The sequence below is a fragment of the Drosophila rhopaloa genome, unplaced genomic scaffold (assembly GCF_018152115.1).
Source record: "Drosophila rhopaloa isolate 14029-0021.01 unplaced genomic scaffold, ASM1815211v1 contig_3, whole genome shotgun sequence".
NCBI lineage: Eukaryota > Metazoa > Arthropoda > Insecta > Diptera > Drosophilidae > Drosophila > Drosophila rhopaloa.
The window spans coordinates 4156010-4177623 of record NW_025335123.1 but is presented as its reverse complement, the minus strand read 5'-3'; the positions used below and the strand labels follow the sequence as shown (position 1 = coordinate 4177623).

Below are 21614 nucleotides of genomic sequence, written 5' to 3'. Positions count from 1 at the left end.
TTTTAAATTGTATTTTTTATTTTTTCCAATATATTTCGGTTGCACTTCGGCAAATAATTTTACACGTCTGCACCGTCGGACGTGAAGATTAATACTGATAACAAATATCTTAAATAAATGGTTAGTTTTATAATCACAACAAAAAACAATTCGATTTGCGGAAAATTGTGAATTGTGACATATTGTTAACAAATACGAAACAATTCCCCTAAAAATTGAAATTATTTTCTTTTTTGGCCATAAATAATATTTTATTTGCAGTATATGAAATATAAACTTACCCATCCATGAGTTACAAAGCCAAAATTAGTCCAACCCAACAAAAAGACACGAATATCTTATAGAATAGATTGCACTGGTTGAACGCTTTATTCGGGGCTTGCCCTTCTATCCTTCTTCACAATAAATAGTACGACGAAAGTTCCAACTTTAAACCTAGGCATGCTTAGAAGTAAACAAAAAATCCTTAATTAAGATCCTCAGATCTGCGCCTCAACCGAAGATATTTGAGTAGAGGCTGTTCAAACCGTTGCTGATGGTCGAGAAAATGCCGCTATCGCTGGAGGCGGCGCCCGCGTATTGCGGTACAGGTGGGCGGTAGTGCTGGGGCGCTGGAATCGGGCGGTACAGCCCCCCGGGACCCACCCCGCCCCCTCCTCCGACCGACACTCCGACGGGACCCATTGCCCCGATGCCCTCAATGCGCTGCGAAGTCAATTAACAAGAGGGTATGTATGAGAGATCAAGGGTTCTTCGAATAGAGTTTCAATTTGTCTTTGATTTTGCTCTTTACTATATCATTACCAAGAAACACTTAAATTAAATTATAAATTAAACCTTGCACCAGAGAGTTCTTAAAAATGTTGGGTGTTATTCTCGCTCCTGCAGTAATTATATTTAACTAAAGAAATATTTCAAGAATGAATTATAAATATAGCTCAGCTGATGGTTAGTTAGAAACTGGTTTTTAGGTATTACAAAGATTAGGATCGATATACCATTGCAGCTAAGACAAAAATTCACTGACTAATTGTATATAAAGAGTATATCAATAATTATAATTAAGCATTGTGCTACAGTTTTCCTATACTGATGTTTTATCTGACAAAGAAGTGCTGAAATTATATATCTACATAAAACTGCAAGTTAAACTATCTCAAATAGGGCTAACAATCAAATTAAAATGGTTATAAATCTGTCAAATAAAAGAGTTGGTCTGCAAGGGTATTCTCCATATTCGATAAAAAATAAAGGTGCAGGAGTAAAGAGTGAGGTGTTTATAGGTGTTTTAGTGGGTTATTTGCATAGCACTTCCTAGGCCTCAAGCACTTTAGCTATTATTTACACGACAGCCGTTCACTCCAAGGCATTGGAGGATCTCCTCTATTCGGTGGACACCTGCAGCTTTCCATTGACGAGATGCTTCGCAGTTGAGGTTTTAGTGGAGATGGATGAGCCCGAAGCTGCCACCAGAAACTGATCGGTTATTGGTTAAAGGTTATCGGGGGTCAGAGAAGGATTAAAGAGATAAGTACACATGGGGTTAGCCAGCACCAGAGGTTGCTTAGAGTAGTGGTCTCCCTAGAGTGGTAACCCCAATCGACCTACCTTCGACGGCTGCAGCGTCACATTCAGCAGCGTGGGATGCTGCTCCACAATCACGAACTCCACCTCGCGAGGAGCAAAGCCCTCGGCAAAGACCTTGAATGGAGTCGGAATGTTCAATCATCCATACATAAGTTTGTCCCGCTTAGAAACTCACCTCCACTTTGTAGTATCCCGGCAGAAGAATGCGCCAGAACTCACCGTACTTGGTGGTCTGGAAGCCCACGTCGCGTCCCTTGATCTTGATGGAGGCCCGCTCAATGGGCATGCCCGCCGGATCGAACACGAATCCCTGGACCCCTCGATGCGCCTCCGCCAGGAACTTGATCAGGGACTAAATTGGGGTAAAGGAGAGGTCATGAGAGGTAAGCTTTTAAAGGAGTTATATATTTGACAATACTGTTTGACACTAAAACATGTACTTTTCCAAAAGACTTCGGTTTCCAGTTTTTAAAACTGGCCACGAAAAAGTTCCACCACGTTTTCAGAAAATCGAATATTTATAAGATCTGACGTAGTCGGATTGTTTCGTCATTAAGGTATTTATGAAATTTGTTCTTTAAATTATTTAAATGTTCATTGTTAAGCCTTATGAATTAATCGCTTGAAAGATTTACTGGTGGGATGCTCCCCTTCTATTTCGTAAACTAAGCTTTCCTATTTGTATAATCCAAATCAAATTGGGGAATATTAATAATTTGTTTTTATTAAGAAAAGTATTAAAATGCCTGATAAATGATGGAGCCTTCTTCAATTGCCACCTAGACTGACCACTCACCAGCTGATTGTCCTCCCAGTACTTCTTGAGCTCGTAGGCGGGCGGGAACTTGCAGCAGGATATCTCCAGCGTGATCTCCATGCAGCCGTACCACACGTAGTTGTAGTCCTGCATGCCGCCGGTCAGAGGATACCAGGCGGCCCCGTTCGTGATCCCGTTCTCGAAGGCCGGCGTCGCCGACTTGCAGGCCACGCCCCGGGACATCTTGGCGTGGTTGCGGGCGTAGACCAGGGACAGGTGCTTGAACACATCGTCGTCGGGCGTCAGGGACGGCGCCGCCGAGTAGGTCTGGAACACTGCGCCCAGGGGACATGTTTGGCGGAACGGAAAGAAAGGCAGACACGATTAGATGGGTCGTTCGGGATCGGTTCTCGAGGACTCACTCGCGCACAGGGCGGACGAACGGCAGATCCCTTTGAGCAGCCATATTGGTGGGAGAGTACAGAATGAGCTTTATCAATCGGATCTCGACTGGCAGCCGGATACCGAGGGGATATGGCTTCGCAAGACGAAGCTCTAGATGTCCTTGCAACTAGGCATCTTTACTTTCTTTCACATAAAAACCCCTATGTCATATACCTTTTTAAATTCAAACCTAGAACTTGACAACTATCATTTATTATCTTTCCAGTGCTTTTATTTTGACCGCAAGCATCGATAACTCAAGTGATATTAGCTCATTCATTTCATTCACTGAGATCTCTTGATAATACACCAGAAATAATCAGTTTCCACTGGACTTTGTAATAGTCATCTGATAATTATTATCTAGAAACAGAATAATGTGCTTCCTAACAAAGTTTCGGTTGCGACTAGCCCATCTCAAATCAGCTATTGAAAACTAGAAAAGCAGACAGACATAACTTTAAGTCAATTGAAAATCAGATAGACATAGCCTTATGATTTGAAATGCAGTTAAAAATCGGACAGACACAGCTTTGATTAAACTTATTAAAGACCTCTTTCTGCAAGGACATGGAATGCTAGGATGCTACGAACTGAGGATATACTCCTGGGACTACTTACTGGAGTTGGGTGTATTGTCGTAGGGGTAACTGGCCACCAGGGCACCACCATGGAGGCTTCCACTGAGCACGAACTGGATCTTGGATATCCAGTCCTTGACCGAATCCGTTTCCGGCTGACCCCGTTTGTTGTTCTGCTTGAAGTAGTCGGGGAAGTTGCGATTCAGATCGAAGCCACGGGCATTGTATCTGAAAAAGGGAATACATATTACAGGGATATGCCACGGGGGAAACTCTCTGGAGGACCCACCTTCCCTGGCCACCATCGCATGTCCCCTCCTTGGACACCGCATATCCGTCCGGGTTCATCGTGGGCAGGATGTGGATGCGAGTGTTGTCCAGCAGCCACTTGACATACTGATCCGAGCTGTAGCTGGTCACGAAGTACTGGATGAGGTGGAGCAGCATCTCCCGGCCCACTGGCTCGTTGCCATGGATGTTGCCCACGTACTTCACATCCGGCTTGCCCACCATGTGCTCGTACGGCGACGAGCTGACCACCATCACCCACAGATCCCGCCCCTGGATGGACTTCCCGATGGAGTACAGGGCCGTGAGGTTGGGGTACCGGGCACTGGTGGCCCTGTAACAAAAATATATTAAGTAATCGAAGGGGTTAGAAGTCTGTATTCCTTACAACAAATTAAATACATTTCTATCTCTAGGGATATGACTAATACAACAGCCCACATATAAAACTATTACCATTCGCATAATATAGAATTTGGAAAGTAGATTGTTTAATCTTTAAAAGCAAAACAATGCAACAGAGATTGATTATTACTTTCTTTAAATTTAAAAAACTTTAAAAAGAATTTTCACTAACCAGAATGGAAAAATATTGGAAAAGATAATTTTATTTAAAAAGCATTTAAGAAATTGTTAAGAAATTTATTAGAAATAATTTTCAATTTTCATTTTAAATAGTTTTCTAACTTAGAAAAATACAAATTTAGGGTTAAGTTACCTTTTCACTTTTCCGTTTACTTTTAATTTATTTTATAACTATTTTCTAAATGTACATTTATTTCCAAGACAATTACTATCAAAATTGAGTCACGATTTTTGATTCTTAAATAATATGTCTGTCTGAATTTTTGAGATAAAACATATATTATATATATATCCCTTAAAATCTTTTTTTGTTATGGAGATATATTGATTATCAGGGGTTGACTATTAAGATATGTAAAGGATGTCTCCCAAAGGACTCACCTGAGGAATCTGGTGAGCTCCTCGTGGTCGTGGTAGACGAAGTCCAGGTGCTGGGCATCCGGCATGTAGGCCCTGGGCTCCGGCAGTCCCTGCTCCGCCGCCAGCTGGTGGTGCTGCATCTGCAGCTGATCCCCGGGATTGGCCGTCTTGGCATCGCAGGGCCGGAAGAGGAGCAGCGGAAGGAGCAGCGGGAGGAGCAGGACGGAGGGCAGGAGGAGCAGCTGGTGGCCGGCGAGTGGCGTTCGCAAGATCATGGTCCTTTTCGGTCGGCGGCGAGTCTGCGAATGGTCAAAACTGGCGGTCGGGCAGACCATTTAAGAGTAGCTCTCTGGCGGTGCGAAATGTGGTTCGAAATGAGAGCCAACTGGTTGTGCGGCTGGCCAAATCGAATCGAATGGATCGCCATGAGATGCGATGGGATGGGATGAGATGAGCTTTGCTACGTGCAGATCGAGATCGAGATCTGCGATCGTTGGCCCCGTCGACGTTAGTGGCATGCCGCAAACGTGTTCGCCCTGGATTATTCCCCCCTGACACTGACGCCATCCATCACCCGACCAGAGTTCGTTGATACATGGCAAAGGAAATACCCATATAATCATCAAACCGCATCTTAATTTTGATATCTCACTAAATCTCGAAAATGGCAAAGAAATCGCTTTGAAAAAGTTAACCAAATCACTCAATATTTTATCATAATGAATTGCAAAAATAAAGATTTAATATTGGTTTTTAAATAAATGTGAATACCAGAAAGTTCAACTTCAATTTAAGTTATGGTATGAAAACTGAATTAAAATCTGTAGTATAAGTAAGAACAAAGTTAAGTTCAAAGAAACTTGGAGCTTAAGAATTTATTAAAAGTAAAAATCGATTAGTTCAATCTACTTTTTTTTTTATTGCCATCCCTATTAACTGTCATCCCTATCGCGTTCCCAGAAATCGATCCCCGGAGATACCATGCCGATCCCGGGGGCTTGTCTAATCAGGAGGCTCTCTGTCACCGGATGGCTCTATCTATCCGGCTATCTCTCGGACCCCGATAAGATACCCACACCCCCAACCTGGACGATTGGGAACCCTATAAGAGCTCACGCCATCGCTGCGGGCCCATCAAAAGGCAAACAAACGAAGAGCCATGCAGCTGACCCTCACCATTGGACTGATCCTCGTGGCCGGAGCCATGGCCCAGCCGCAGGGAAGGATCGCCGGGGGCGAGGACGCCGTTCCCGGCCAGCTGCCCTACCAGGCCTCCCTCTCCGTCGGCGGGAGCTACAACTGCGGCGCCGTGATCATCGGCCAGCGGTACGCCCTCACCGCCCTCACCTGCGTCTGCTCCGACGGCAAGGACACCCCGTAAGTTGCCCAACCAAAAACTTGGTCGGAAAAAATTCCTTTAGTTCAAAACATATCAAAAAAATACATTGAACATCAAGTAAGAGCTTAAAACTAGTTTTTTACATTATTGGTTTGGACCAATAAGTTTTCTAAATGTAACAGATAAGTATTCCTTGCCAGGTTTACTAATAACTCCTCATTTTAAGGCATATCTTGCCTTTCCTTCACATTCTAGTATGAACATTTTGCATCTCCGGATTTCTTTGTTTACAAAATTGGAAACCAATTCCAGTTCAAAAGAGTTCAATAAATATATATAGTGATCATAATTAATTTAATTTAATAATTACTCAAATAATTGTCAAAAATAAAAAGTGAAATTTAATCCTTTTTTCTAAACTTCAAGCCAAAAATATATGAATTTCAACCCATTATTATTATTATTATTTTTGTGAAGCTTATACAAATATTTCTAGCAATGTTAAAACCATTTGTTCAAAAGTTTCTGTGGATATAGTATTTCTGGAGCTTAAAGATTTTAAAGCAATGCAGAAACATTAAACATTTAAGATAGAAAAACATTAAACGTGGTTTTCATAGCGTACTTTAAACAACAATTTATTATTGAACTACATGAATTTCCCCAAGATTAAATGGTTTCTGATTCCGATTTCAGATGGCCAGCTGTTCTGTTCGCCGTAACCGTGGGATCCGTGGACCTGTACTCCGGCGGAAAGCAGATTCGCGTGGAGGAGATCACGATCAACCCGAACTACAACACGCTGAAGACGGGGATCGCACTGCTCCGCCTGCAGGAGGATGTACCATTCAGCGAGACCGTGGCCGCCATCGCCCTCTCCAAGGACACCCCGCCCCTGGGCGCCCAGGTGGAGGTCTCCGGATGGGGTCGCACCACCGAGTCCGAGGCGAACATGCACCGCACCCTGCAGATCGGCGGCGCCGAGGTGATGGCCCCGCGGCAGTGCGCCCTGGCCAAAACGGAGGAGGTGGCGGTGGAGAACGACCAGGTGCTGTGCCTGGGCCACGGACGCCGGCAGGGCATCTGCAGCGGGGACATCGGCGGACCCGCCGTCTACCAAGGTCAACTGGTGGGCCTGGGCGCCCAGATCCTCGGCGAGTGCGGCGGCTTGCTCCCGGAGCGGTTCGTCAGCATCGCGGCCAACTACGAGTGGATCCAGCAGCAGTTGCAATAAAGCAGTTCCGATAACAAAAGCATGAGAAAGTAGCTAGTGCTATGGTCATTTCTTCGGGAAGGGGGGCTTATTAGTTCACAAGAACACATGTTCCTAAACAGCCTAAAATCCTTTAAATATAAAAGTCCCAAATAAGGATTAGGTGTCTGGCTTAAATAAATATTTATGATGTCTGACTTGATAATGATAAAAAAGAATGATATTCCGAAAGTATAGAAATCAATTTACACCCTAGTTCGCAATAAATTCTCTCACTTGCAATTTCTAAGCCAATAACGCTGGGGAATTTGATATTTTAAGCCGATAAAATGCTATTATACAGTAGTTGAAATAAAGCCGTTTTGATAACAAAAGAATGACTAAAGCTATGGTTATTTCTTTAGGGGTGTTTTCCAGTTTAAAAACTTATTTCCCCAAACTTATTAAAGTTCTTAAAAAATAAAAGTCTCACCTAAGAAATATTGTAGGCCATGGTCTTAAATTTTATTAAGATTTGATGTGATAATTATAAAATTGCTGTTTAAAATATATAATTCTGTTATCTTAAATCAGTTCTATAGATTTTCTAACTTCCAATTTCAAAGCCAATAACACTAAGGTATTTGATATTCTAAGCCAATAAGAATGCTATTTATCAGCGCTTGCAAAAAAGCAATATTATTATAAATTGCCGTCAATAAATATTGAAGTTTAATACATAGTTATGTTATTTATATAAGACCAATAGATTTTGTCCAAAATATTAATAACAGGGAAACAAACCCTAGCAAATATAAGTTATTATATTGATCGCATTGCAATATAACTAAAAATATAAAAATGTAAACTATGTTTAAGAATTTTCTGGCATACTTATAGGAGTTAGATTGGCGACCACAAAATCGAATTAGGTATACGATTAAGCGCAAAATACTAATTCTATAAATTATAGTTTGGTAAATTAGTCGTAAATATAATATATATCCCAACAAAATAAAATACTGATAAACTTCCGAAATTGGCTACCGTGAATTAATTCTTCCGAGCTTGTATCAGAAAGAATCGATCCTTATTATCTTACAAGTACTCCAAGTAAAGTGTTGTAATAGCAACGATTGTTGAGTGTAAATCAAAACCGGAAACCTGTACTTTACAAATGTTCATAAAAATCATTTTCAATTGCATTTTTCTGAAGAGGCCTTTAACTGTGACTAATGGTGTTAAATAAACAATAAATAAGCAATAAATATTTCACAGATATTATAGTACCTATTAAATCGAAATGATGATGAAATATATCCTTTTAAAGGATTTTGGGTTAGTTGGCAATAAAATATATTCTTTAAAACTATGGTCAAATAAGGTACTTTCCACTTTAGAGGATTATGAATTTATGTAATTGTTGAAATACAATCTGCCAACCCACTGTCATGGAAACATCTTTGTAACCCCTTTCGATAGCTCGGTTTTATTTAAGTAGAATTTTCGGTGATCCAGTCCACATGCTGGGTCACATCCACGTAGCCATCGGGCTGTCCGGAGCCACAGCCGCTGACAAAGAAGGCGGCGATGCCCACCAGCTGGTCCTGGTAGACCGCCGGAGCACCAGCATCGCCGGAACAGAGTCCGGCGAAGTCCTCGGCAGCCGGGGACAGGCAGAGCAGATCCTCCTGCTCCAGGAACAGCTCCTTCTGGCAGTCGGACGCACTCAGACTGAGTCGGCTGGCCACCTGCAGGCCATGACTGAGCGATCCCTCCGGCTTGCTGGATCCCCATCCCGAGAAGGTGATCTGGGATCCCGCCGCCGGGCGACTGGTGGCCAGGTCAATGGGCTTCGTGTTGGCATTCAGGGTCACCGGGGTCTGCAGCTCCAGCAGGGCCAAGTCATTGGCTCCAGCCGCACCCGAACTGGAGTAGTTCTGGTGGATTATGATCTGGGTGAGGGGCACCAGTTGGCCACCAGCCAGGCGCTGAATGCTGCCAGCTCGGATATTGTAGGACTTGGGTGGGTAGCTAATCGGGGGAATATCAAATGTAGTCTGGATTGTCTCACAAGATAATCCCACACAGAGAAAAAGCCATAAAATCCCTTCTAAACTGAATTGAAAATTATTGCTCATGATAAAAAAAGACCTAGTCATATTACCTAAATTAAGTTGTTTATTGCCCTATTATTTCCATTTAATTATTTTTAAATTAATCGGCTAAATCGTAAATATACTTTCTAAATATTGAATTGATTTGTATATTATTTGGTATTTACTGTATTTAATAACACTATTATTCAAAATTGAATTCTTATAACATTTTCTTTAGCAAAATCTTTTTTTAGTTTTCAAAGTTTTTTGAGTATTCACTGTATTTCATTACCCTATTATTTAGTTGTTAATTTTTTTTAATATGATTATAAAATATGATTCAAAGTTTTTTGGTAATTTTTATAGAAGTATGCACTGTAATTTAAAAGTCCAATTTGACGAACAAAAATACTTCTGAATACGAGAACTTGATAAGAAACTATTTAAACCCAGTTTCTTGTTGATAGCAATTTAAAGTGCGGCTGGTATATGCGATTTCTCTGTGTGTAACCCATCTACCTTTGCTGGCCACCTGCCAAACTGACGCAATGGGCCGCTGTGATGGCCCACTTGTTGCCGATGAGGCATCCGCCGCAGACATGTTCGCCATTCCGCCGCAGGGAAATGGTGTGGGGCTGGGAGCCCACCTCCGCCGGCACCCGACTGGACTGGACCGCGCCCAAGGTCACGATGACCAGGAGCGGAAGGAGGACTGACTGAACCGGACTCATGCTTTCTGGGAGCTCAACTGAAAGGGGCTCCTGCCGGCCGGCGGGCCTTTATAGAGCCCCCATTCCCCGTTTACGACCATGGGTTGAGCAACCTTATCGCCCCGTCGTGCCACCCATAAATCGCCCCTTATCAATACACACCAGCCACTAAACACACACGATTAGATCGCCGAGTGGTGACCATCGATCGGTTGGCCAACGGCCCATTCAGTTGTCAATCCATCGCCATGGCTGATCCACGCACCACTCTGTTTTTGGGCCTGGGCCTGCTAATCCTCGGCCTGCTCCTCCCCGCGGAGGCATCGCCCCAAGGTCGCATTCTGGGCGGCGAGGATGCCGTCCAGGGCGAGCACCCCTGGTCCGTCTCCGTGCGCCACAACAAGGCCCACGTCGGCTCCGGTGCCATCATCTCCCAGAACTTCATCCTGACCGCCGCCCACTTGGTGTCCAACGTGGGCACCACTCCGTAAGTCATGACAAGACCCTTTAAAAATATCTTATCTGAGATTAAGATTAAAATTTGCTAAATTTCACTTTGAAAAATATCAATGATTATAACAAAAAAGAACTAATACTTGTTAACAATGTGATCTTAAAATACTTTCATATTCTTTAATCTTAATCTAAGTTTCTTTTATAATTCGAAATTCGTACGTTAAGTACTCGAAAATCATTCAACGTGATCTTACATTACAAAAAAAAAACGTACATTGTACTGTTATATTTAAATTTTTAACTAAATTACTTTTTTTATATTTTATTAAATTATTTAATAATGATCAAGAGTTATATGGCTCTTCTATTACTAAAAATTAAATGTTTAAGCCCACTTTTGGTAGAATATATGTATATACATATCTTAAAGGAGATATACATATAAGTTCCCAACACTTTTACTTATTTTTGGTAGAATTGTATGTATATATATTATGCTCAGGGGGATATTTAGATAAACACCTTTAAGTTTACCTTTGTTTTGGGAGTACTAAACCCATTTGTTTCTAATTTGCAGAGTGGATCCCAGCACCTTGGGCGTTCGCGTGGGCTCCATCAACCAGTACGCCGGCGGGAGCATCGTGAATGTGAAGAGCGTCCTCATCCAGCCCTCGTACGGCAACTTCCTGCACGACCTGGCCCTCCTGGAGCTGGATCAGCCCCTGGTCTTCAGTGATCGCATTGCCGCCGTCACCCTGCCCACCGCCGCCGTGGAGGAGACGGAGGACCAGGACGGGGACCTGCCCAACGGCACGCCCGTCTATGTGGCCGGCTGGGGCGAGTTGTCCGACGGAAGCGCATCCTACAAGCTGCAGAAGGCCAACTACAACACGCTGAGTCGGGCGCTGTGCGAGTGGGAGGCCGGATACGGATACGCCAGCACCGTGTGCCTGTCCAGGGCCGAGAAGGAGGGCATCTGCCGCGGGGATGCCGGTGCACCGGTGGTCGATGACCAGCAGGTGCTCCGCGCCGTGACCAGCTTCAACTTCGGGCCCTGCGGCAGCAAGTACCCCGACGTGGCCACCCGCGTCTCCTACTACCTGGCCTGGATCGAGGCCAACACCCAGGAGTAGTCTGCAGCCTCGAGCCCCGAGGATTACCCCTTTATTTTTTTATACATTTTTTTACTGTGCATAAAGTGTGTTCCCCCCCGAAAAAGAAAAAAGGAAATTGTTTTCTTCACGCTCATGGAGCAAACTATAAGCCATAAGACATTTAGTGCGGGCCATAAAGCTGAAACCGATAGAGCAACCTCGAATTGGCGCCGATCAAAGGTTCGCAATGTGCCAAGTTCGAGTTTATGGGGTGTATTCAGGGATTATCTAACGCAGTTTACAAGTAAATGGTTAAGATGACATTGGACTATTTCCAATTATTTTTTATAAAGCCATATATTTCAACTGAGCAATATAATCGCCAACTTAGATAGGGATCTTGGGAAAACACCATAATCGCCCTAGGAAACAAGGTCGAACTTTTGTGGGGAATTAGCCAAAAGCGATTGCTAATCGATCGGCAATGACTAAGCGAAATCTTTATAATCCAGATTTGATATCGCCAAACTATTGATATAGATCTAGGGTAATTCCTACCTAACATGGCAATTTTGATTAGTATTTTTTTGATCTCAATTCACCTTCATAGCTTTAGTCGGTGTTAAAAAAAAAACCAAGTATTATAGCTAATTTATTTTATGTGATATACTGTTTCCTTGAAAATTATATTTCAAGAGGTATACAAATGTTGTCTTACTTTTATAGTGGGTCTTCCATCAATAAGGTCTAAAATTATCCATGACTTATTTGGATCCTAATATTTTGTATGCAGATACATCTCCAAATTGTATTTACTAGGTAAATGGTGTATACACCCATTGTGTCAAGAAACCGAGAATCATTAAATTCCCCAGGAACACCCCTGAATTTTGATCATCTCCCATTCTGTTTCAATTAGCCCTTCTGACTCACGGAACATGGCTTACTCATCCTTTATCTAGTCTAGATGGTATTGTCTTGTCATAGTGGCTGGATCGGTTGGACTTCCCTCTATCTGCTTGTGCAATTTTCTATTTATGTGCCAATTGATCGGTGGAATAACAAGTAACATTGGTCTATAGCGATATAAAGCTGGCAATGGCGGCGATAAGATTAGATTTACTGTGATGTCCAAGCCGAAGATAAGGATTGGTAGGGAGGGGGTGGGGATGGGGGGGTAGAGGAGGTTTGGGTAGTTCGACGGAGCCGTCCACTTAAATTGTCACCGCTGGCATTGCGCATTTCCATTCCGACCGCCGTGGACAGCTGAACCACGACAAGTAAACTGCGAAAACTAAACTAAACAAAATGATGCAGCAGAGAACCCTGATTTTGGGCTTGATCGGACTGACCCTGGTGGGCGTCTGCCACGCCCATGGACGGATCATGGGCGGCGAGGAGGCGGACCCCAATGCCACGCCCTACGCCGCCTCCCTGCGCGTGGACAATGGCCACGTGTGCGGCGGATGCATTGTGTCCGAGACCAAGATCCTGACCACTGCCCATTGCGTGCACCGAGATTCGAAGTTGTGAGTATGAACAGAGCTTCTTTAATTAGCAATTTAAGATTCATAGTTCATAACAAAAACTGTGTACGACTGGGCGTATGCGTAATATCTTCAAATGTGTAGGGTTCTTGTAACTAACTTTTAACACGCGCTTATAAAATTATCAGTAAATACTTTTTTTTTGTTGAAAGGTACCATTATCTATTTTTTGTTATATTACTATATTGTAACTACCATTTGAGAATTATCAAAGTATCAGTAATTACTTTCTTTTAAATAAAAAGTCTGTCGATTATCTTTTAGTCTTCAAACTCTTTTTATCCTTAGCAATTTTTTTACACTAATTAAATGTATAATTATTGCTCAATTTTCCTTTCCATTATTTAATTTGAAATACAATTTGATGAATGGTATAGCTTAATTTGGGCTGTACATCTAGGCGAATGAGTGATATTATATGATCGATTGCATTCCAATAAGAAAATTATGCTTTCTGCTAGAAGTTGATATAAAGGTAATTATGAGTTTAAATTAAAATCAATTGGAAATCAATCGATTGATTTAATTTAAATTAAAATCAATGCGGTTTCCATACATAAATCATTATTAGGCGAATGGTTTTAATGTTTAGCCCTTTATTGATTGAAACCTCAACCCTCTGAACAGAATCGATGCCAGTCGGCTGTCGTGTCGCGTGGGCAGTACCAACCAGTACGCCGGAGGACGCATTGTCACCGTGGAGTCGGTGGCCGTCCATCCGGACTACTACCAGCTGAAGAACAACGTGGCCGTGCTCACCCTGAGCTCCCCCCTGACCTTCACCGAGCGGATCCAGGCCATCGAGGTGGCCACCAGCGGGGAGGAGCTGCCCGCCGAGGGATCGGAGGTCAGTGTGGCCGGCTGGGGTCGCACCACCGACGGCTCTGCGTCCTACAAGATCCGGGAAATGTCGATGGCGGTGGCCCAGGAGGCGACCTGCCTGGATGCCTACAGCGACCACGGAGCGGACAGCTTCTGCCTGGGCCACGAACTCAAGGAGGGCACCTGCCACGGCGATGGAGGCAGTGGCGCCGTCTACGGGGACAAGCTGATCGGGCTGACCAACTTCGTGGTGGGCGCCTGTGGATCCCGCTACCCGGATGTCTTTGTGCGCCTCTCCAACTTCTACGACTGGATTCAGGAGCAGATCGCCTAGACATATTCCTTACCAGTACCACCGCCCCACCTAAAATAATAATTATTTCATAATTTTCAAATTTCCAAACAAAAAAAAACCAAACTGAAGGCGGTGTTTTTTAAGGCGGTGACTCAATGGCCCGATTTCGATAAGGATAAGGATCGGCGATTGCCACTGGACACTGGTTAACGTAATAATCGCCAACTAAACACCGCCGACGTACGTGTGGAATGCTCAGTTATTTATGACCTCAATGGGACGGGTTTTATGGCCCATAACTCGAGATATCGATAAAGCAATGGACTCTTGGATCAATTTTGGCAAGCTAACAAAAATATCAGACTTTTGGGAATTAAAAAAAAAAGGGTGTAAGACATTAAAGCAATTCTATACATTTTTATTTTCCGGAATCTCACCATTTCTATGGAAGGTTACACAATCCCATTTGAATGCCTTGTTTTGTTTTTTTCTTCCCCAAAATAAAACCCCTTGTAATTAGAAGGGCTTCATTTGCGAAAAAAAATATTGGGAACAGGAAAAAAAACATATTTTGATTAAAGCTGGATAGCGGCATTGACTTTGACATTTTCAGGAGCTAATGATGATGAGCTCCTTGATTTTGGGTCATATATATAGTTAGAGAAACCTTTCAGCAGGTATAACTTTTTAGGAAGTTAATGCGTCCAGTCATGTCACATTTCTGGACTTTTTGGCTGCTGCTTTGTGTTACGGGGATCCTGGGTCAGGCTCATGCTGAGAATGGGAATGAATCGGAGATAGAACCCCGGATTGTGGGCGGAACCAAGGCCAAGGAGGGTCAATTTCCCCACCAGATTTCCCTGCGTCTCCGTGGAGAACATTTCTGCGGTGGCGTCATAATCTCGAGCACCCACGTCATCACCGCAGCCCATTGCGTAAAGCATGGAGATAGTGTGTAAGATTTGAGAACTATCTTTGAATATTTGCATATTTTGAGACAGATCCTCCCCAGAGTTCCGGCTGACCTCTGGACGGTCCAGGCGGGCAGTCTACTCCTCTCCAGCGGCGGAGTATCGATTCCAGTGGCCACCGTCACCGTGCATCCCAACTACAATCGACGAGGTCACGATCTGGCCGTGCTCCGCCTGCAGAGTCCCCTGACCTTTGACCCCAACATAGCCGCCATCCAACTGGCCAGCGAGGATCCGCCCCACGGAGCCACCGTGGACATTTCCGGATGGGGACAGATCTCCCAAAACGGACCCTTCTCCAACAGCCTGCTCTTCGTCCAGGTGACCATGCTGGCCCGGCAGACCTGTCGTCGGTGGTACTACCCCCAGTTGCCGGAGACCATGATCTGCCTGCTCCATCCCAGGGACAGGGGCGCCTGTTTCGGGGACTCCGGCGGACCGGCCACCTACGGGGGCAAGGTGGTGGGCCTGGCCAGTCTACTGATCGGCGGAGGCTGCGGACGAGCGGCTCCAGATGGCTACGAAAGGATCTCCCAGCTGAGGACATGGATCACCGAGCAGGCGGGCTTGTAGGAATCATGTAAACCAACACTAACCACTATTGGTTAGTCTGGTAAATACTATATACATTTTGTTTTTATCTATTAAAATGAGCATTAAAAACTGTACAATTAAATCTTGTAACAAAAAGTACTGGGAAAAATATTTGCGGAAGTCCTGATTTTTATACCCTTGCAAAAGTTTGCAACGCAGTAAAGGAGTCATTTCCGACCCTATAAAGTATATATATTCTTAATCAGCACTACCAGGAGAGTCAATCTAGCCATATAAGTCGGAACGAGGAGGATCGGGCGACTATGGAATGGAATTATGGAATTACGGTTTTAATTAAATTAAAATCAGTAATATCATATATCTGCCATAGAAACGATGGCAAAATGCAGCGCACAATCGACATAGCTTCATTGATTTTAGTAATATAGGCATAGAAATCGAAATGTAGTCGATTTGTAATAACTACAAGGGTATATAAACTTCCTTTCTTGTTCTAAATGATTTTTTGTGACCAAAATAAAATTAGATTGTTTTGTACAGTTGGCAACCAGCAGCAAATCATTAATATTTGCTGGTTGATAGTAAGTTCCAGCCAAACTTTGCAGTTTTGAAATAGGGCTACATCAACTAATTTCCAAAAATGTAATTAAATAATGAGTTTGAGTACCACTCGGTAGAGAATCTTTTTAGGAGTTAAACGTAGTATGACATCCCACATTTTAACCATGTTTCTCTGTTTGCCAGAATATTTTGAAAAATATATTCCAATTGGATATTATTTTACTTGGAAGAACAGATCGCAAACATTATTAATCGATACATTAAAAATAAAAAATGGTCGGTTATGGGTCTATTTCTACGTTATAAGATACCGACCAAAATGTTAATATTATCTGCAATGGGGTACAACAAAACCGGAATTATCTTCATGACTTTTCGTTAAATTTCGTATGTATTTGCAGTTCCCGGAATGTTATCAATAAATTTGTCCAATTTCAAGCCCTTCACATCAAAGTTTGTACAACCCTTTAAGACATTTTTTTTTGTTTGATTGTCCCACATCCGAATCTTTTTGTAATTAGGAGGGCTTCATTTGCGAAAAAAGTAAGAGAACAAAAACCAACCAAATTAGGTTAAAGCTCGATAGCGCGATTGACTTTGACATTTGAAGGAACTAATGATGATGAGCCTCTTAGTTGTTGGGTCATATATAAAGCCAGGGGAACCGTTCAGCAAGTACAACTTATTAGGAAGTTAACCCACCCAGCCATGATACCTTTCTGGACTTTTCCGCTGCTGCTTTTTGTGTCCGGAGCTTTGGGGCACTCAAGTAAGAACGACTCTGATGTGGAACCACGGATTGTGGGCGGAACCAAGGCCAGGGAGGGTCAATTCCCCCACCAGATTTCCCTCCGTCGACGTGGAAGTCACATTTGCGGTGGCTCCGTATTGTCGAGCAACTACGTCGTCACCGCTGCCCATTGCGTGAAGCAAGGAAGTGATGTGTAAGTATGGGATTCCAAAGTAGCCCCTTCCCTTAACTAACTCGCTCTCCATGTCGCTTCAGAACTCCAGCTGACCAGCTGGCGATCCAGGCGGGCAGCCTGCTCCTCTCGAGCGGCGGAGTAAGGATTCCGGTGGCCACCGTCACCGTGCATCCCAATTTCGGGAACAGCGGCAACGATGTGGCCGTGCTCCGTCTGCAGAGTGCCCTGCCCCTCGGCGGCAACATCGCCGCCATCCAACTGGCCACCGACGATCCGCCCAGCGATGCCACCGTGGACATTTCCGGATGGGGGGCCATCTCGCAGAAGGGACCGCTCTCCAACTCCCTGCTGTTCGTGCAGGTGAAGGCCCTGTCCCGGGAAACCTGCCAGCGGCAGTACTTCAGGCAGCTGCCGGAGTCCACGATGTGCCTGCTCCACCCCAAGGACAAGGGGGCCTGCTACGGGGATTCCGGCGGACCGGCCACCTACCAGGGCAAGCTGGTGGGCCTGGCCAGTTTCGTGATCGGCGGCTGCGGACGAGATGCTCCGGATGGCTACGCCAGGGTCTCCAAGTTGCGGTCCTGGATCGTTGAGAAGGCCAGCTTGTAAAACCCGAAGAAATCACACTCCTGAATTGGCAAAATATCGCAAAATTGATTGCCAATTCGGATTTGATTTGTTACAAATTAACCACTTTATTCATATTATTTCAAGAACTTAAGAAATACCATTTTGTGATGATTTTCGCACAAAATGACTTGTTCTTGTTTATATCCTATCTATATTGTTAATGCACTATATTACACCAAGCACATAAATAATAAAAAAATGCAGAGCAGAAAAATAAGTTTATCAACGCTTTTTAATTATATATACTCACAAAGATGACAAAAGTCTCATTATATTAGTATTTTTTTAATGTGTTAATTTGATAACCTCACATATATAAGTAGAACATATGTAAGTAAAACTTTAAAATTGCTCACTGATTCTTAAAAGTTGATCATATATATGCACTATTTTGGATAAGGCTAAAAAAAATTAAAATCTTATGGGTTATAGTTGACATAATTATATTATTCTGCTTTTGTTTCCTGTGAGGAAGTAGCCCTTCCTCCCTTTTTTGGGGCATCTCTACATGACTCATTTGCGAGCCAGCGGATTGTGACCGCTTTTTAGAACCCGCTTGGTGCCGTCTCTTTCTGACTGCTTAGCGATTTATTAGAGCGCAACTTTTCCCCGCTTTTCCCCCGCGCGCCAGTGAAAGTGAAAATGAAAAGCAACTCCAAACAGCTCGCCTAACTCTTTCTATTATTGCTCGGTAATTTTCCGCTTTTTTTTCGGTTTTCAGTTTTATTTTTTCAACTCGCCCCGTTTAATGACTTTGTTTTGCTTTTCATTTAACTGGTCTCGCACTTTTTATTTGTTTTTCAGTTTTTCAGTTTCGAGAGTTTCAATTTTCCAGTGTTTTTGTGTCTGTGCGCTCTCTTTTGGGCGCAATTATCGCGATGCTGGGGATCGTGGCGTGCCTCGGTGGATTTTACTAGCCCCTGCCACTCGAAAACTGGCACGTTTCTTCAGTTTGTCCACCCGGCTGTCAATCCCTCAGTCTCTCAGTTCGTCAGTTTGTCAGTTTGTCATTTTAAGTGCCGCACGAAATGCAATTCACGGCGCAAGTCATCGAACCTTTCAAAGTCTTTGGTAGGCAGTTGAAGAACTCCGTGATCTGAGATCTTGCCAGTGATTCATGAGGTTGGACTCTGAATTTTGGAATATCTTTAAACAATATATTGCAATATATTGGAGAACGAAACCCATCAAAAGTTATTGCTGGCTAAAGCGAAAAGTAGCTGATAGTAAGTTTGTACAATGAATATAATTAACTTTACTTTTTAAGAAACCAAATAAAGTCTCATTAAATCATCTTTTCATCTTTCTCTAATTTTGATCATTTTTTCAGAGACACCTATTTTCACCTGAGTCGTTTATAGTAATTTACAGCTGTTTCATTTAAACAATAACTCGTTTACAAATAGACAATCCCATAAGTCAACCATTTACCAACTAATCATTTATTCAAGTGCTTCACAGTTAAATGCAACTCTTGCATAGTAAGATAAACATAATAAAAATAATTGTTATTAAATAATCTTAGTAATTAGTTTATCTCAATTTTTACTTTGCATTACTTTATACAAATAAAGGAAAATATTACTTGATGGATACATAAATAAATATATGTATCAAACATTTTTCGAATACAGGATATCTCATCAAAAATATATAAATTAAAATTCAACAGTTACCAAATCATGATTTTAAATAACAAAAAGCGGAAATCAAGTTGTAAGTACTTTTATTCCCAATGGCTATAAGAAAACCACATTGTACAATAAGAAAACGGATTACTTTTTGTCAGTGTGACTTAAACCTGATAAGAAATCGCAGCGTTTATCATCTCCGCCCCACTGGAGTGGCTCAGTTTCACCCGGTCCACGGCTGTGCCAGTTCCAAGAAGCCATCCACATTACCAACTTCGCCACCGCCACCGCCATTCCAACTCAAATTCAAAAGTCGAGACATGTCGCGGCAAACAAATTTCTTCTTATTTTGGGCTTCAATTTTGATTAGCATGGAAAGTCAGCGGCGAGCGAGTGTAAGTGGCTTTTAATGGTCAGAGCAATGCCAAAGCCGATCGGCGGGTTAATGGTAACGGGTTTGCCCGAATCCGGGCCCGGAGAAAGACTGTAGTCTCTTTGGAGACCGAAGACTAAAGACTGAAGACTGAAGTCTGAAGATTGAAGACTGGAGATTGAAGAGTGGTGTGCGGAGCACGGGCGCAGGCCAGTTAACCCACTAACCTTGTTAGCTGAAAGTGGACAGCCAGTGGTTAAAGGCGCTCTGCCACTGTCAAGTTCAATGCTAAGCTTGCCCAAAAGGGGGGGCACACCCATGGTCACGTTATTAGTGGCCAACTTTTCATTGTTGATACAAAATACAGGCATTGAAAGAGAAAACATAGAACAGGTTTGAATGTCAATTTACTTATTCCTGCGAACACCAAATATGTTTTAGTTTCAACTTATAACGTTTGAATGTAAATACTGTGTTTTCAATACTAGTTAAAATGTTACAGTAAAATAAGTGAAAAACTATGTGAAACTTAATAAAAGAAATAAGCTACATCTGGTTTGAGATTCAAAACTCTACAATCTGTTTGAGAAAATCAAAAATCTTTTATGAAAACAACAAATAACTCAGGGTACCATCTTTAAATTTATCTGTCCTTTAACACAATAATATATAAAAAAGAAAAGAATAATAATCAAGTGCCGGAAAAACGTTTATCGCTAACCCTCTTTTAACTTCTTTGAAATTCTTTAAATTATGTGTATTATAATAAGCACAAGCTATATTAAAGACGTCCTGTTTACCATACATTTTTAGACTAATTGACTTATTGGTCGTGGTTACCCAGGTATTATTTCATTGATAAAATTGTTTTCAATGATGATTAGGGAATAAATTCACTTTCTGATCTCTTCTCCATTTCAACAGCCCTGAAAGTCCTCGCCAAAGTTCTCCTGGTTTTTTCCTTTGCCAACTATCAGCATGACCCCTGCTGTCTAAAAAGGAGGCGGAGGACAGAGGGCGTGGCTGGTGGAAAGGAGGGGGATGGGGGGGTGCTGGAGGTCATGCGATGGCCTTCGAAGGAGGCGACATGCGCACTGGGTTAGTGAGCCAACTGCTGGGGGTGTGGGGTGTTTATATAACAACAAAGCGAGTGCAGGCCCGCCGACATTCGCCTGCAATGACCTTCACCTTGGCAGTGGCAGCAAGGCCGCGCCTGCACCACCCCACCGCCCCACCACCCATGGCCATAGGGGCCTGGCCTTGATCTTAAACTTTCCCACGAACAACAGCCCAGTAGTTAGTATTCACCTGATTTCTGCCGATTTCCTGTTTTCTGCTCGCCAGCAATTTCTATTATTCTTGCAGCTGTCGTTGTTCTTCGCACCTTCTTCTGCAATGGGAAATTTGCATAAAATATTCAATCAACTTTCATTGTTCCAGGCGGCTGCCGTTGCCGGGCTTTAATTTTGCACACACAAAAAAAAGCAAAACAAACAGAAAGCAAAACAAATTCTTTTTTTTTTTGGGTAGTTTCTCTTTACGCCTACGCGGTCGTCCGAATTAGCACTAAAAAAAACTTTTGGAAGGGGGCAAAAAGCAAATAACTCGCGCGGGGTTGACAAATCAAAGGAAGAAGATACGCGTTCAATGGATTCGTTTCAGGCTTACACTTTCCCAGGCCAAAAGCCAAACACCAAGAAACCAGAATGAAATCGAAGAGAGAGCAAGTTTTCAAAACGCGTCCGTTTGCCAGCGCCGTTGGAGTTCGACTAAGTTTGAGGCGCGTTGTGCGTGCTCGATGGAGGCCAGAA

General features: G+C 43.0%; 7 protein-coding genes across 10 annotated transcripts; 5 read left to right on the top strand and 2 right to left on the bottom strand.

Annotated features, from left to right (window-relative positions):
- Positions 1 to 336: 336 nt before the first annotated feature.
- Positions 337 to 21563, bottom strand: LOC108039475 (carboxypeptidase D). Of its 4 annotated transcripts, none has more exons than XM_044461347.1 (10): positions 21472 to 21563; positions 21112 to 21193; positions 4624 to 4917; positions 3659 to 3991; positions 3410 to 3597; positions 2767 to 2796; positions 2384 to 2679; positions 1763 to 1939; positions 1609 to 1701; positions 337 to 705 (listed from the first exon to the last, which is right to left on the bottom strand). In XM_044461347.1, the coding sequence occupies exons 3-10, from the start codon at positions 4875 to 4877 to the stop codon at positions 493 to 495; spliced, it is 1584 nt and encodes a 527-aa protein (XP_044317282.1). In that variant the 5' UTR covers positions 4878 to 4917; positions 21112 to 21193; positions 21472 to 21563; the 3' UTR covers positions 337 to 492. The 4 variants fall into 4 exon arrangements, with proteins under 4 accessions (XP_044317282.1, XP_044317283.1, XP_044317284.1 ...); XM_044461349.1 differs by lacking the exon at positions 337 to 705 and adding an exon at positions 764 to 1476; XM_044461348.1 differs by lacking the exon at positions 2767 to 2796.
- On the top strand, positions 5729 to 7207 carry LOC108039466 (serine protease SP24D). The gene is made up of 2 exons (XM_017116488.2): positions 5729 to 5979; positions 6638 to 7207. The coding sequence occupies exons 1-2, from the start codon at positions 5762 to 5764 to the stop codon at positions 7173 to 7175; spliced, it is 756 nt and encodes a 251-aa protein (XP_016971977.2). The 5' UTR covers positions 5729 to 5761; the 3' UTR covers positions 7176 to 7207.
- On the bottom strand, positions 8603 to 9997 carry LOC108039465 (serine protease SP24D). The gene is made up of 2 exons (XM_017116487.2): positions 9752 to 9997; positions 8603 to 9167 (listed from the first exon to the last, which is right to left on the bottom strand). The coding sequence occupies exons 1-2, from the start codon at positions 9961 to 9963 to the stop codon at positions 8627 to 8629; spliced, it is 753 nt and encodes a 250-aa protein (XP_016971976.2). The 5' UTR covers positions 9964 to 9997; the 3' UTR covers positions 8603 to 8626.
- Positions 10168 to 11642, top strand: LOC108038616 (chymotrypsin-1). Its single transcript, XM_017115447.2, has 2 exons — positions 10168 to 10429; positions 10976 to 11642. Exons 1-2 carry the CDS (start codon positions 10191 to 10193, stop codon positions 11529 to 11531), a joined length of 795 nt encoding a protein of 264 aa, XP_016970936.1. The 5' UTR covers positions 10168 to 10190; the 3' UTR covers positions 11532 to 11642.
- Positions 12725 to 14284, top strand: LOC108038618 (trypsin epsilon). Its single transcript, XM_017115450.2, has 2 exons — positions 12725 to 13021; positions 13667 to 14284. The coding sequence occupies exons 1-2, from the start codon at positions 12801 to 12803 to the stop codon at positions 14193 to 14195; spliced, it is 750 nt and encodes a 249-aa protein (XP_016970939.2). The 5' UTR covers positions 12725 to 12800; the 3' UTR covers positions 14196 to 14284.
- On the top strand, positions 14694 to 15700 carry LOC108038617 (serine protease SP24D-like). The gene is made up of 2 exons (XM_017115449.2): positions 14694 to 15111; positions 15169 to 15700. The coding sequence occupies exons 1-2, from the start codon at positions 14855 to 14857 to the stop codon at positions 15698 to 15700; spliced, it is 789 nt and encodes a 262-aa protein (XP_016970938.2). The 5' UTR covers positions 14694 to 14854.
- On the top strand, positions 16938 to 18016 carry LOC108038615 (serine protease SP24D-like). The gene is made up of 2 exons (XM_017115446.2): positions 16938 to 17187; positions 17250 to 18016. The coding sequence occupies exons 1-2, from the start codon at positions 16952 to 16954 to the stop codon at positions 17776 to 17778; spliced, it is 765 nt and encodes a 254-aa protein (XP_016970935.2). The 5' UTR covers positions 16938 to 16951; the 3' UTR covers positions 17779 to 18016.
- Positions 21564 to 21614: the final 51 nt, after the last annotated feature.